This window comes from Triturus cristatus, chromosome 3_2 (assembly GCF_964204655.1).
Source record: "Triturus cristatus chromosome 3_2, aTriCri1.1, whole genome shotgun sequence".
Lineage (NCBI taxonomy): Eukaryota > Metazoa > Chordata > Amphibia > Caudata > Salamandridae > Triturus > Triturus cristatus.
This window is the reverse complement of record NC_140584.1, coordinates 834,407,986-834,420,573: the sequence shown is the minus strand read 5'-3', so window position 1 is coordinate 834,420,573 and position 12,588 is coordinate 834,407,986. Positions and strand designations below refer to the sequence as shown.

At 51.4% G+C, this 12,588-nt stretch overlaps 1 protein-coding gene across 3 annotated transcripts in view; it reads left to right on the top strand.

The window, feature by feature from the left end:
* Nucleotides 1–12,366, top strand: part of RTN4RL1 (reticulon 4 receptor like 1) — a 262,138-nt gene extending 249,772 nt beyond the window's left edge. For 2 of the 3 annotated variants that reach the window (XM_085649077.1, XM_085649079.1), the window contains exon 2: nt 8,899–12,366. In XM_085649077.1, the coding sequence (XP_085505203.1) occupies nt 8,899–10,259 (1,361 nt within the window). In that variant the 3' untranslated portion in view covers nt 10,260–12,366. The remainder of the gene's footprint in view (nt 1–8,898) is intronic. The other variant, XM_085649078.1, reaches the window with a different exon arrangement.
* Nucleotides 12,367–12,588: the final 222 nt, after the last annotated feature.

Genomic DNA, 12,588 nt, shown 5'->3' with positions numbered 1-12,588 from the left:
TAAATCAAGAACGTTTTGAGGTCGATGGTATTCGCAGCATTGTAGCTCTACTGTAGCCGCACAGGGATTCCACCCACGGTACAATGAAAGGACCCCTTATTTTTGGTTCTTACTACTGACAAGTATTTTTTTAAAAAAATATGGAAACTGATGCTATCCCTCTTCCTCACCATGGACATATTTCTTGCCATTTCTTGCAAATGTCTGACAGCGCAGGGGCTGCAGTGTAATTACTGAGGCAGTGGAGTTTTAGGTTTTTTGGTTCAAATGCAGTGCCCGGCTAACTTTGATTGCAGGAGGAAAATACAAATAATATTTTTCTCCCACCGGGGCGAATACCCTCATCCACCCGCCTCTGCCTCGTGAAGCTCTTTCTTGGTAGAGTGTAGTCCCTTGTGTACTTTCCCTAGCATTTTCTCTCCCTTTGCACGGGGTTACCTAGCAGCAGTTTGACTCCCTTTGCAGACTGCCAGTATCCCCCATAGGAGTCCTTGGCATGCCATTCCCTAGTGCCCAGCATTCTTTTCATGGCCTCTGCCCTGCAGTCCATCTCTCCTTGCAGGTTTATTCCTAGCAGACTGTCCCTCTGCAGGTATTTACCTAGTAGACTGTCTCTCTTTTTACCTTGCAAGCTGCCCCTCTTTGCATGTAAGTCACCTGGCAGCAGTTTCAGGTAGTTTCATGGAATTCGGATTCCTTTGCACGTCCTGCCAGTTTCCATTATTTTGCTGGTTCTCCTCTAGCAGGTCGTTCCCAAGCTGTCTTCCCTTGAAAGTAATTCTCTCAAATCGGAATTCCCAGGCACATTTTTCCCTAGCAGTTCGAATTTCTTTTCTGCTCCTTTCCTAGCAGTCTTGTGTCGCTGTCCTTTTAATCTTGATCTTTTCATTTCTCTTTCCCTTGGGCATCCCACTGTCGCTGTATGTATTTATCTGTAGGTCGTCATCCTGGCCTGGGACTTGTATTCCTTAACAGAACCTTGTCTCTTTCGGCCCCTTGCTTAAATTCTATATCTGATAAGAGGAACCTTGGATAGGGCTCTTCATTCCCTGCGGGATCTAGTAGCAAAAACCTATAACCCTTTGCCTAAGAGATCACATCTCCTGCCACTACCATTTCAAAAGATTAAACTTTGCCCATCACTTGCCTAAGAACTTCGGAATCCTTACCAGGCTCTTGCCTAACAGCTTCCACCCCTTCCTTGCCTGTCGTTTACCTAAGACCTATCACTAAAATGATGGTCCCTTGCCAAAGACTCTTCAAACACCTGAAGGTCCTCTGTCGTCCATGTAGCTTCTAACCTGCATCTCATTGCAGAACCCAAGCCAAGGAGCCTGCACCCCTCGGCCTGTTCCCTATTGGGGCCATGCCTCACAGCCCATATCCCATTGCAGTCCTAGTCAAAAGCAGTGGCGGCTGGCACCAACCGGGGGTGGAGAGGCAGCGGCTGGGGTTCCTTCTTGCCGCTCCTCCTGGTCGCCTCTCTCCTCCCGCCGGCAGGAACAGGAAACAGCTTGAAAGCACCCATGCTCCCCTAAGCCAATCACAATGTTGCAATGCAGGGTTGTGATTGGTCTAAGCGTTGTGGCTCAGCGCTCAGACGGGGCATAGGAGCCCGGGCATATTCTCGACCCAAGCTGTAATGTAGCCTGGGTGGAGAAGAGGGAAAGTGCGCATGACTGTTATGGTCGGCCCGAGAGGGCGGGCCAAACAGTCATGTGCACTTGAGAGTGGTGGCAAACCAATCTGCAGCTGCTTTGTCAGCCCCGCCCCACCCCGCCACGCTGCCCTGCACGAAAAAGTGAAAAATAAAATGATGATAATTGGGTTATTATCATTTTATTTTTTCTTATACTGATAAAAAAAACAGTGGGGTGACGCTCCTCTGCCTTAGCGGAGGAGCTGCCACTGGTGAAAAGCCTTCACCCCTGTGCCTCGTAGCCTATTGTAGAGTCTTAACTAGGAGCCTCCACCCCTCTGCTGGCCTCTGAGGGGCCCTCGCCTTATAGCCCTTTTCGAGGTCATAACCAAATATGTTGTAGGATGCGGTGGGGCACTTTGTTAGCCTGTCACATTTATAAGTTACCAGCCGCTTCTGGTCATAACACAGACCCTGCAGCCCCTGTGGCTGGAACAGGGAGGGGGGCATACAGGGGTTAAGAGGCAACCTTTCAGCCCCTCCCCCGATCAGCCTAAGGCCTTTGACTATTCATGCGACATGGGAGCGTCAGGAGTCCCTCAGCACATTCTCCAAGATGGCGCCATCATTTTGCCTTACGCCACTGGCCCATGTCCCTTTAAAGCATGGGTACTCACAAACTTTCTCTCGGGAGCCAAATTTACAGTGTGGTTTGTGGCCGAGGGCTTGACCGGTGGGGGCGGGGTCGGAGGGGGAGGGGCCGGGCTAAAGCCAAAAAAAATTGTGACCATGAGGTTGAACACAGGTCCCTGGAGCAGACGCCTTCGTCCACTGAGCCTCCAGACCCGGCATACACACATCTCTCTCTCTCCCTCTCCCCCTCCCTCCCTCGCCCTCCCTCCTCCTCCCTCCCTGTCTCTCTCCCCCTGTCTCCCTCCTCCCTCCTCCCTCTGTCTCCCTCCCCCTTCTGTTTCCCTCCTTCCTCTGTCTCTCCCTCCTTCCTCTGTCTCTCCCTCCTCCCTCCGTCTCCCTCCTCCCTCCGTCTCCCTCCTCCCTCCGTCACCCTCCCTCTGTCTCCCTCCCTCCATCTTCCTCCCTCCGTCTCCCTTCCTCCGTCTCCCTCCCTCCGTCTTCCTCCCTCTCTCCGTCTCCCTCCCTCCTTCTCCCTCCCTGTCTCCGTCTCCCTCCGTCTCCCTCCCTGTCTCCGTCTCCCTCCCTACGTCTCCCTCCCTCCGTCTCCCTCCCTCTGTCTCCCTCCCTCCCTCTGTCACCCTCCATCTCCCTCCCTGTCTACCTCCCTCTCCCTCCCTCTCTCTCCCTCCCTCCGTCTCTCTCCCTCCCTCCCCCTCCATCTCTCTGTCTCCCTCCGTCTCCCTCCCTCTCTGTCTCCCTCCATCTCCCTCCCTCCATCTCCCTCCCTCCATCTCCCTCCCTCCATCTCCCTCCCTCCCTCCCCCTCCCTCCGTCTCCCTCCCTCCGTCTCCCTCCCTGTCTCTCTCCCTGTCTCTCTCCCTCCCTCTGTCTCTCTCCCTCTGTCTCTCTCCCTCTGTTTCCCTCTCCCTCCCTCTGTCTTCCTCCCTCCCTCCCTCTGTCACCCTTCGTCTCCCTCCCTGTCTCCCTCCCTCTCCCTCTGTCTCTCTCCCTCCGTCTCCCTCCGTCTCCCTCCTCCCTCCGTCTCCCTCCCTCCGTCTCCCTCCCTCCTCCCTCCCTCTCCCTCCCACCCTCCCTCCCACTCCCTCCCTCTGAATCCCTCCCTCTGTCTCCCTCCCTCTGTCCATCTCCCTCCCTCCCTCGCTCTCCCTCCCGCCCTCCGTCTCCCTCCCTCTCCCTCCCTCCCTCCGTCTCTCTCTGTCTCTCTCCCTCCCTCTGTCTCCCTCCCTCCGTCACCCTCCTTCCGTCTCTCTCCCTCTGTCTCTCTCCCTCCGTCTCTCTCCCTCTGTCTCCCTCCCTCTCTCACCCTCTGTCTCCCTCCCTGTCTTCCTCCCTCTGCCTCCCTCCCTCTCTCTGTCTCTCTCTGTCTCCCTTCCTCTCCCTCCCTCTGCCTCCCTCCCTCTCCCTCTGTCTCCCTCCCTCTGTCTCCCCCAGACTGCGCATCTCTGTCTCCCTCTCTCTGTCACCCTCTGTCAACCTGTCTCCCTCCCTCTCCCTCTGTCTCCCTCTCCCTCCCTCCGTCACCCTCTGTCATCTCACCCCGTGTGTGTGTCAGCCCTCAGCCGGGCTGAGACAGCTTCCCAGCGCGCGCACACAGCCGCTCCTGAGTACTTCACAGGTCTTTAAAAGACCATTTACATGTTATTAAAACTTTGTTGTATTTCACCTCTTAGGCCCCTGCATCTCCAATTTGACAATCACTGGAATCCCTCAGCCCCCACAGAGCAGAGTCTCAGAGTCCGGGCTGCTGCACCCGGCAGTGTTTGCTAACACTATTTACATTTTTTTTTAAAAACACCGGTACGATGTTTGCAAGGTCCGCGGGCCGCCAAGGAAGGCTTGCCGGGCCGCTGGCAGCCCGCGGGCCGTACTATGAGTAACCGTGCTTTAAAGAGTCCAAGAAAGCATCCTCCACCCTCCTGTCCATGCCCTGCGGGGCCCCTGACTCATACCCATTGCAGAGCCAGGGGCATACGAGGGTCTATGGCGTCCTTGATGTAGTGACCTGCTGGTCACTGTTCTAGTTGTTTTAATGTACCAGCCACTCCCAGAGGGCTGGCTTACACTCCACCCCACACCCATCCACCACAGGCGTCACTGGACATGTAACCCTGCCAATAAAAGGGGCCGGGCGCACGTTCCCTGGGCCAGTTCCACTAACCCACTATCTGTCTTCCTGTCACCATTATGTGTGCATGAGGGCCTAGGGCCCTACAACATTACACTTGCCGAGCCCTAGCCTGGGAGCCTCCACTCCTCTGCCAGCCCCCGCGGGGCCCGCGCCTCTCCTTTATGGGGGTACCTGACAGCACTCCGCAGCCCTGCAGGAAGATTCATCACGGGCAGGCCGCGCAGCAGCCAGGCCTGATTAATATTGCATCGGGAGGAGGCCCTGCTCGTTAGCCTGTGAAGGTTGCGGCGCCGGGAAGGAGCCGCTAATGAGCAGAATGAATAATCCTGTTCCTCTAACTCTGGCAATCAGGCCGGACACCTCCAAAGATAACAGATCAGCCCCGAATACTTTAAGCTAATGGCTAATTAATGCACAATTAGAATAGAAGTTGAAGGTAAGTGCCTGGGACAGGCTCTGGAATCCAGGGTGCTAAGAGTGAACTGGTTCTGGCTCCCACGCCTTTGTCCCACCGGGCCCAGTGTGTTCCTATGCCCCTGGGCCAGGATCACCTGCAGACGTACGGGGTGGGTGGCATCGAGGACCCTGGCACCATTAGGCCAGTCTGGGAGTTCATTATTAGTGACACAGCGAACCCTAGATTTCCTCTGAGGGATCTGGAATATCTGCCTTTGCTCCAGTGACCGGTCTGGGAGTCAGTGGCCCCAGTATGGCACCCCCTGAAATCCCCACAGACCACTTTGAAGGCTGGATATATGAGCCCGAGTCCCTCGGGCGTAGGCAATCCATGCCGAAGACCCCCTAGGTAGGTGTCAGCCTATGAGACAGCTCAGTGTATCTCTCTGAGGTGTAGATGTTGAAATATGTGAGACTCCAGTAGACATCTCTAGGGTGTACTAGCATATGAGATTCACACAAGCCCCCTGGGGAGTGTGTGTGTCACAGGCTATAAGACAAAGTGTGTCAGTATCAGTCTGCAAGACCTCAGAAGACCGTGCAGGAGTCTGACATCACAGGCTATAAACCCCCAATAATCCTTTAGGCATCTGGGTATCACAGTCTGTGAAACCCCACAGAGGTTTAGTGTCACAGACCATGAGTCCCCTGAAGACCTTTTTCAGTGTGGTCGTTTCACAGGTGTATGAGACCCCCTTCAAAGATCTGTTGAGTGTGTAGGTGACGCAGTCTATGAGGTGCGTGGGGACTACTCCGTAGGACAGGAGGCATGGTCTACTGCGACCGCGTCACTGTCGATGGTGCCCAATATTCACTCATCATAGTCAGGAAGCGTAACAGGAGGGCACTATGAAAGTGAGAAGGGGTGGAGAGAACATTTCAGTGTTCACTGATAACACGCTCATTTTAGACCATTAGTGCAGCTCACTGGGAAGAACTTCGATTCTCTGCTGGAGTAGGACACAACACTCAAAATGACACACGTTTGTGAAAGAATATTATAGGTTATAAATGGGAATACTAACAGATTCTGAAACCAAATTAAGCACTGGATGTACTCCTGTGGGGCAGCAGTCTATTTTTTTAAAAATGTATTCTGTCTGCTAAAAGAGTATATTATTGCTCTTTCCATACACCCTTAAAGGTAAGGACAGTTAATCACTCCGTGGGTACTTTTTATGTGGTAACGGGCAGCTTATCTCGATGACTGGATTACTTGTGTGAAGGCAAGAGGCAGCGCCCAACAAATTCTGTCCATAGAGAAGATATGAGACTGTCATTGTCAAAAGTGTATTTGGCTTCTAAAGCTTATAAATAATACTACCGAAATATAATCTATTTTTTTTAATCTACAAGTAACTATAATGGCCCGGGAAGTTTGCATTTCTTACTATTCAGTAGCCTTCCAATTGCACGATACAGGGTTGAGGGGCCCTTTCTAAAGTCTCATTAGATTTTAGTCAGGGCATTTTCTCAGGTGAGCACCAGCCGTTTGGGCAGGAGCGGCCCGTGCAGGTAAGAGCGGTGGGACAGTGAGTTCGAGTTGGGGGGGATTCAACAGATGACTATGAGGGAAAATTAAATAAATAATTAATTTCTCCTCCTCGTCGTCTCTCGAAATCCCGCACCACCACACCCCACCGCTCTCACCTGCACGAGCTGCGGCTGCGTTTGGGTGCCTCCCATCTTCACTCTCAGTGGGGTAGATAAGAGAGGTCTCTCGATCGCCCATCATGCTCTCTCTGTTTTTCTCTCCTGTGTGTCCCCACGAAAGAGATCTGTGAGAAATAAGCATTGGCAAAGCCAATAGGTCTTATCTATGTGAAAGCCATTGGCTTTTGCCAGTGTCTTTTAGCCATGTTGTGCAGAGGCATGGCTGTTGTTCAGCATGACTCAACGTTAGTGCCATGGTGCAGAGAGGAGTGGCGTAGAGGACAGTGGAGTAGAGTGGAATAGAGCGGAGTGGCATCGAGTAATGTAGACTGGAGTAGAGTGGCGTATAGTAGAGTGGAGTGGTGTAGAATAGAGTGGTGTGGTTTAGGATGGAGTGGTGTAGAGTAGAGTGGCATACAGTAGAGTGGCATACAATAAGTGGCGCACAGTAGACCGGCGCAGAGTAGAACGGTGTAGTGTGACATAGAGTTGAGTTGGGTAGAGTAGCTGGGTGGACTTCGCTCAGTTTAAGAAACTGCTAAAAACCTGGTTATTTGAATGTGTATATGCGATACATGAAGAGGCTGACTGCTGAGATACACCTTTGGCTGTGATTCGTTGCTCTTTACAAAATGGATATAACTCATGGAGTGGAGTGGTGTAAAGTAGCGTGCCATAGAGTACAGTGGTGTAGAGAAGAGTGGCATAGAGTGGAGTGGAGTGGCGTAGATTGGTGTGGAGTAGACTGAAGTGGCATAGAGTGGCATGGGGTAGTGTAGATTACAATGACATAGAGTAGAGTGGCATAGATGAGAGGTGTAGAGTGGAGTAGAATGGCATAGTGTTATGCGGAGTGGCAAAGAGTTGCATGGAGTAGCAAAGAGGAGAGTGGCATGGTGTGGAATGGTATAGAGTGGTGAAGAGTGGTGTGGAGTAGAATGGAATAGAGTGAAATAGGGTGGCATGGAGTAGTGAACACTGGAGTGGAATAGCGTAGAGAGGCACAAAGTGGTGTAAAGTGGAGTGCAGTGGCATAGTGTGATTTATAGTAGAGTGGCATTGAGTGGAGTGGAGTGGCATAGACTAGAGTGACATAGAATGAAGTGGCATAGAACAGAGTGGCATAAAGTGGAGTGGTGTGGTGTGGTGTAGAATGGAGTGGCATAGTGTGGAGTGGCATGTCATAGAGTGAAGTGGTGTAGAGTGGAGTGGTGTAGAGTAGAGTGGAGTGGCATAGAGTAGAGTGGAGTGACCTAGAGTAGCATGGCCTAGAGTCGAGTTGTGTAGAATGATTTGGAGTGGTGTAGAGTGGCACAGACTAAAGTGATATGGAGTAGAATAAAGTAGAGAGGTATAGAGTCGAATGGAGTGGCGTAGAGTTGAATGTCGTAAAGTAGAGCGACGTAGAGTGAAGTGGCATAGAGGAGTGGTGTAGAGTGCCGTAGAGTAAAGTGGCGTGGAATAGCACTGTGTGGAGTGAAGTGAAGTAGAGTTGTGTAGAGCAGAGTGGAGTGGCATCGAGTGGATTGATGTCGAACAGAGTGGAGTGACTTGGAGTAGAAAGGAGTGGCGTAGAGTGGAGTAGAGTTGAGTGGAGCAGTGTAGAGTGGAATAGCATAGAGTAGAGTGGCATAGAGTAGAATGGCATAGAGTAGAGTGGGTTAGAGTATAGTGGCAAAGTGTAGAGGGGCGTAGAGTTGAATAGCATAGAGTGTAGAGTGGAGTGGTGTAGAGTGGAGTAGTATAGAGTAGAGGGGCATGGAAAAGTACAGATGTGAGCGTAAGTAACTAAAGCGTCAAGAGAGACGGCAGGTAAGGTGAAAGCAACAGCCGGATTCCAATGTTAAAAGCTGGAAAGTACATTGCATGTCCAGGAATAATGCTGAAATGCTTATAAAAAATATTGTATTGCAAAAAGACAAGGAAGAAAAAAGACGTGGAAGAACACATTCACTTGGTCTATGCTCCATCAAGGAGCTAACACAAGAAAGGAAGGGATGCCTACTGGAGCTTAGCTATCGAAAGATTGCAAATGAGAGTGACGACAAAATCAGCCAATGGTATTCTGTGGGCGAGCTGTTCTCTTGGATACTGCTCCAGGACTCTACTACGGAGACTTGCTTTGAGAGGCAGAGATTAGGTTTCACTTCTTTGGACATGAATGTACTGTTTGAGTCTGTAGCCCCCTTGTGGTGATTCAGATGTTAGAACTGCTACTTTTTAATACAAGCATGCAATTGTGACTGTAAGTGGAAGCTCTGAATTTCTATGACATGTTCAGCCAAGCAGGTTTTGTTAGCCAGTCTTGCCAAAAGGATTTTAAATGCTTCCTCATGTAACCCAGATTCTTCTGTTTCTCTTCCTGCAGGGGACTACCTGGAGCTCTTCCTGCTGATGCTCGGACTCAAGATCCAGCTGACCGTCTCCTGCCCAGTGAACTGCATTTGCTATCCATCTCCAATGACTGTCAGCTGCCAGGCCCATAACTTTGCAGCCATACCTGAGGGCATCCCGGAGAGCAGTGAGAGGGTCTTCCTGCAGAACAACCAGATCACCATGCTCCTCAGAGGGCACTTCAGCCCTTATCTGGTCACCCTCTGGATCTACTCCAACAACATTACCTTCATTGACCCCGCCACCTTTGATGGCTTCTACAGCCTGGAGGAACTGGACTTGGGAGACAACCGCTTCCTCAGGGCCCTGGCAGCAGAGACCTTCCAGGGCCTGTCCAGACTCCATGCCCTGTATCTCTACAAGTGTGGGCTGAGCTCCCTGCCCAGTGGAATATTCAGTGGCCTACACAATCTTCAGTATCTGTACCTGCAAGACAACCACATTGAGTTCCTACAAGATGATATCTTTGTTGACCTGATGAATCTCAGCCATCTATTTCTCCATGGGAACAAGTTGTGGAATCTACACCAGAACACTTTCCGGGGGTTGGTCAACCTCGATCGGCTGCTGATCCATCAGAACCAGCTGCAGTGGGTTCATCGGCGGGCCTTCCATGATCTCAAGCGACTGACCACCTTGTTTCTCTTTAACAATAGCCTCTCAGAACTTCCAGGGGAGTGCTTGGCCCACCTTTCAGCCTTGGAGTTCCTCAGGTTGAACGGCAACCCCTGGGACTGCGACTGTAAGGCCAGGTCACTGTGGGACTGGCTGCGGAGGTTTCGGGGGTCCAGCTCCAGTGTCATCTGCGAGACCCCAGAGGACATGCAGGGTAAGGACCTAAAGGCCTTCAAAGCAGAGGACTTCATGGTGTGCTTGGGGACAGAGTCCCAGCACCAGATAAAGACCCACTTCTTCAGCAGCATGGACAGGGTGGCCCATAAAGACCACCATTCCCAGCACACCTCCAAGGAGAAGGGGTATGGCATAGACTTGGAGCACAGTCTGCATAACATTGAGCCAGCTGCCCCGCACCCAGGCCACAAGAAGACAGGCAAGAACTGCACGCATCTCAAGAACCGCAACCGCATTTCAAAACCGGTGTCCTTGGGTTCCAATAAAAATGCCCACGAACTGCAGGATTATGTGCCCGACTACCAGCAAAAGTTTGGCTTTGGCCTGATGCCCACAGCGTCCCCCAAAAGAAAAGCCAAATGCACTCGTAGGACCCCCATCCGACCCCCAAGTGGAGTGCAACAAGCGGCCGGCAGTGGTGGTGCTAGTGTGAGGGCATCTCTGCTGGTGCTGCTTCTGCTATTGACGGGCATCATACGCTGATCCTGGCTGGCAGAGGGGGGAGGGGCGCTCTGGACTGGCGCTGTTCTCAAGAGCCCAGCTGCGTCTTCTTTCTTCTCCTGCCTTTGTGTACTTGGAGGATTTGGCACCAGGTGAACAGAGAGGAGAGGGTATGAGTGGTTTGTTTCTTTCGGTTGTTACCAGAACACGAGTTCTACCTACCACCGCCCAGGAGCACGCAACTGGTGTTAGCCCTGTGTCAATGACACTGCCATGCCAAGCACCTCCGGAGAAGTCAGTTGTTATGCTACATCTGTTGATTTTTAATTTCAGCTTATGATAGAACTCTGAGCAAATTAGTAAAAGGGGTAATGCTGGGTCGGCGCTGTGTGACTCCCTGATTTTGCAGGACATGCCGTGTTTTCTGGGGGAATAGGATCGTTCTTCCACCAAATAAACATGAAGACCCCCTCAAGCCCAACATGGATCTCTGTGAGCGTGCTGGTCGGACACATGCAGCATATGTACTGGGGAAGGTACTGAATCCAAAACTGATCAGAAGACCGTGCCCCATCCGTGAAGGCCTCTGACATACTTTGCCATAATATACAAATATATTTATACGTACATACATACATATATATATATATATATATAAAATGAGAGAGAGAGAGAGAGTGAGTGTGCAGACTGGACTGCACAGGAAAAGGAGTATTCTACAACCAGAGGTATGGTTTGTTGCATAAAGCTACGAGTGTTAATCGTGGGAGAGAGATTGAAGGAGACTGGAGTAGGAAGTTGGGCACATTAATGCTTTTATAAGTTCACATCTCTTAAGAGCACACGTTTTTGTCTCCCCTGCGAAGGTTCCCCATGCACCATAACTATACCATATATACCTAAGCCATGTTAATGAACATTGTGCAAATCCTCTCTACAAATTAAGGACTTTGTGGCCTAGTCTAGCACAAATGGAAATCGCTTCATGGTTGGGTCGATTCTGGGAAAAGCCAGGCAGGGGCCCAGCCTCCCCAGAGCACCCTCTACTCTACAAACCATCCCAGGTCCAAAGATCCTTCTGCACCCAGCTCAGTAGGGATCTATGGACTGCAGCCAAGGCACTAGAGACTAAGCCCAAGGCACAGAGCGTAAAAACTCATGCACAGGGCACCATCGATCCAGTATGAGAGGGGAGGGTGGAAGGGAGAAGCCTAGAACTAGTGGCCACAATACACCGGACGGTGGCCCACAAAATGTCCACTGTCATGATTGTACGGATCGGCCTAATAGAAGGGCATGTTGTATGCAAAATGGGTCCTTTAACCCATAACAACATGGATTCTGACAGGGCACCAGGGAAAGGCATGGGGCCATGTAGAAGTGTAGATTGGATAGGGATTGGCGGATTAGAGAAGGGGAAATACAGTCCACATCATCTTCGACTCAGGGCCTGCAAGACCCCGTAGGGCTGCAGGGGGGCTGCGTGGTGTGTAGAAGGTCACTGGGAGTAGTTTTTTTTTCTCTTCTGCACATCATGGTGGGTGTTTCCCCATCCTTAATTCAGAAACCTTACCCTTGAGGTTGATTGGTAGAGGAGGCACAGACAAGGCTTCTACGGTACCTACACAGAGGAGCGACGGCACATGTTTCCGCAGCCCCTTCTCCGCGCAGAGGAGTCCAGGAGCTCTCACTCTGCATGAGAGAGGGTCACCCAGTTGAGAGCAGTGGGGACCGTGTAGCAGGTCTATTGACCTCACTGTGATGACGTGTGGGATGTCTAGGGCACCCAGAGGAAGGACCTAATTCTGCCTCAAGGACCATCCACTCCTTAGGTTGAATAAATGCTTTTTGGGGGATTGCCCAAAAATGCATAGGGAAGGGTAATGAGAAGTGTGTGTGTGTGTGAGGGGGAGGTGGGAGCCACCACAATCTCCACACCCTAATACTAAGGTCCTTGAAGAGGTCCTGTGTGTGGTCCGAGCCCAAGTGTGCCTGTGGCAGCGGACACCCCTACAGTAAGTGCTTCCCCCCTGCCTTCCATTGGTGCCCTGGCTGGCACTGGTGGGCACTGGTTATGGAGGACTGAGCAGATGGTAACAGCGCTCTTCGTTGTTGTGTTGAGGGTGCGGGGGGAGGGGGGGCAGGGTAGAGCTCTTGGTGGCCTGGGCTTTGCATACAGGTTATGGCACCACTATGCCCTTTCAAACGAGATATTGTATAAATAAAGACACCTTCTACTTAAATCGTAAATAAAGGATTTTTGAATAAACACAGCTTGTCTTCTTTATCATCCTAAATGTTTCATTTCATTATCGTTGCCGTGTAGAACTGGCGGTTCTCACCTTTCCTTATTTTGGGGGCCCTAGTCCAC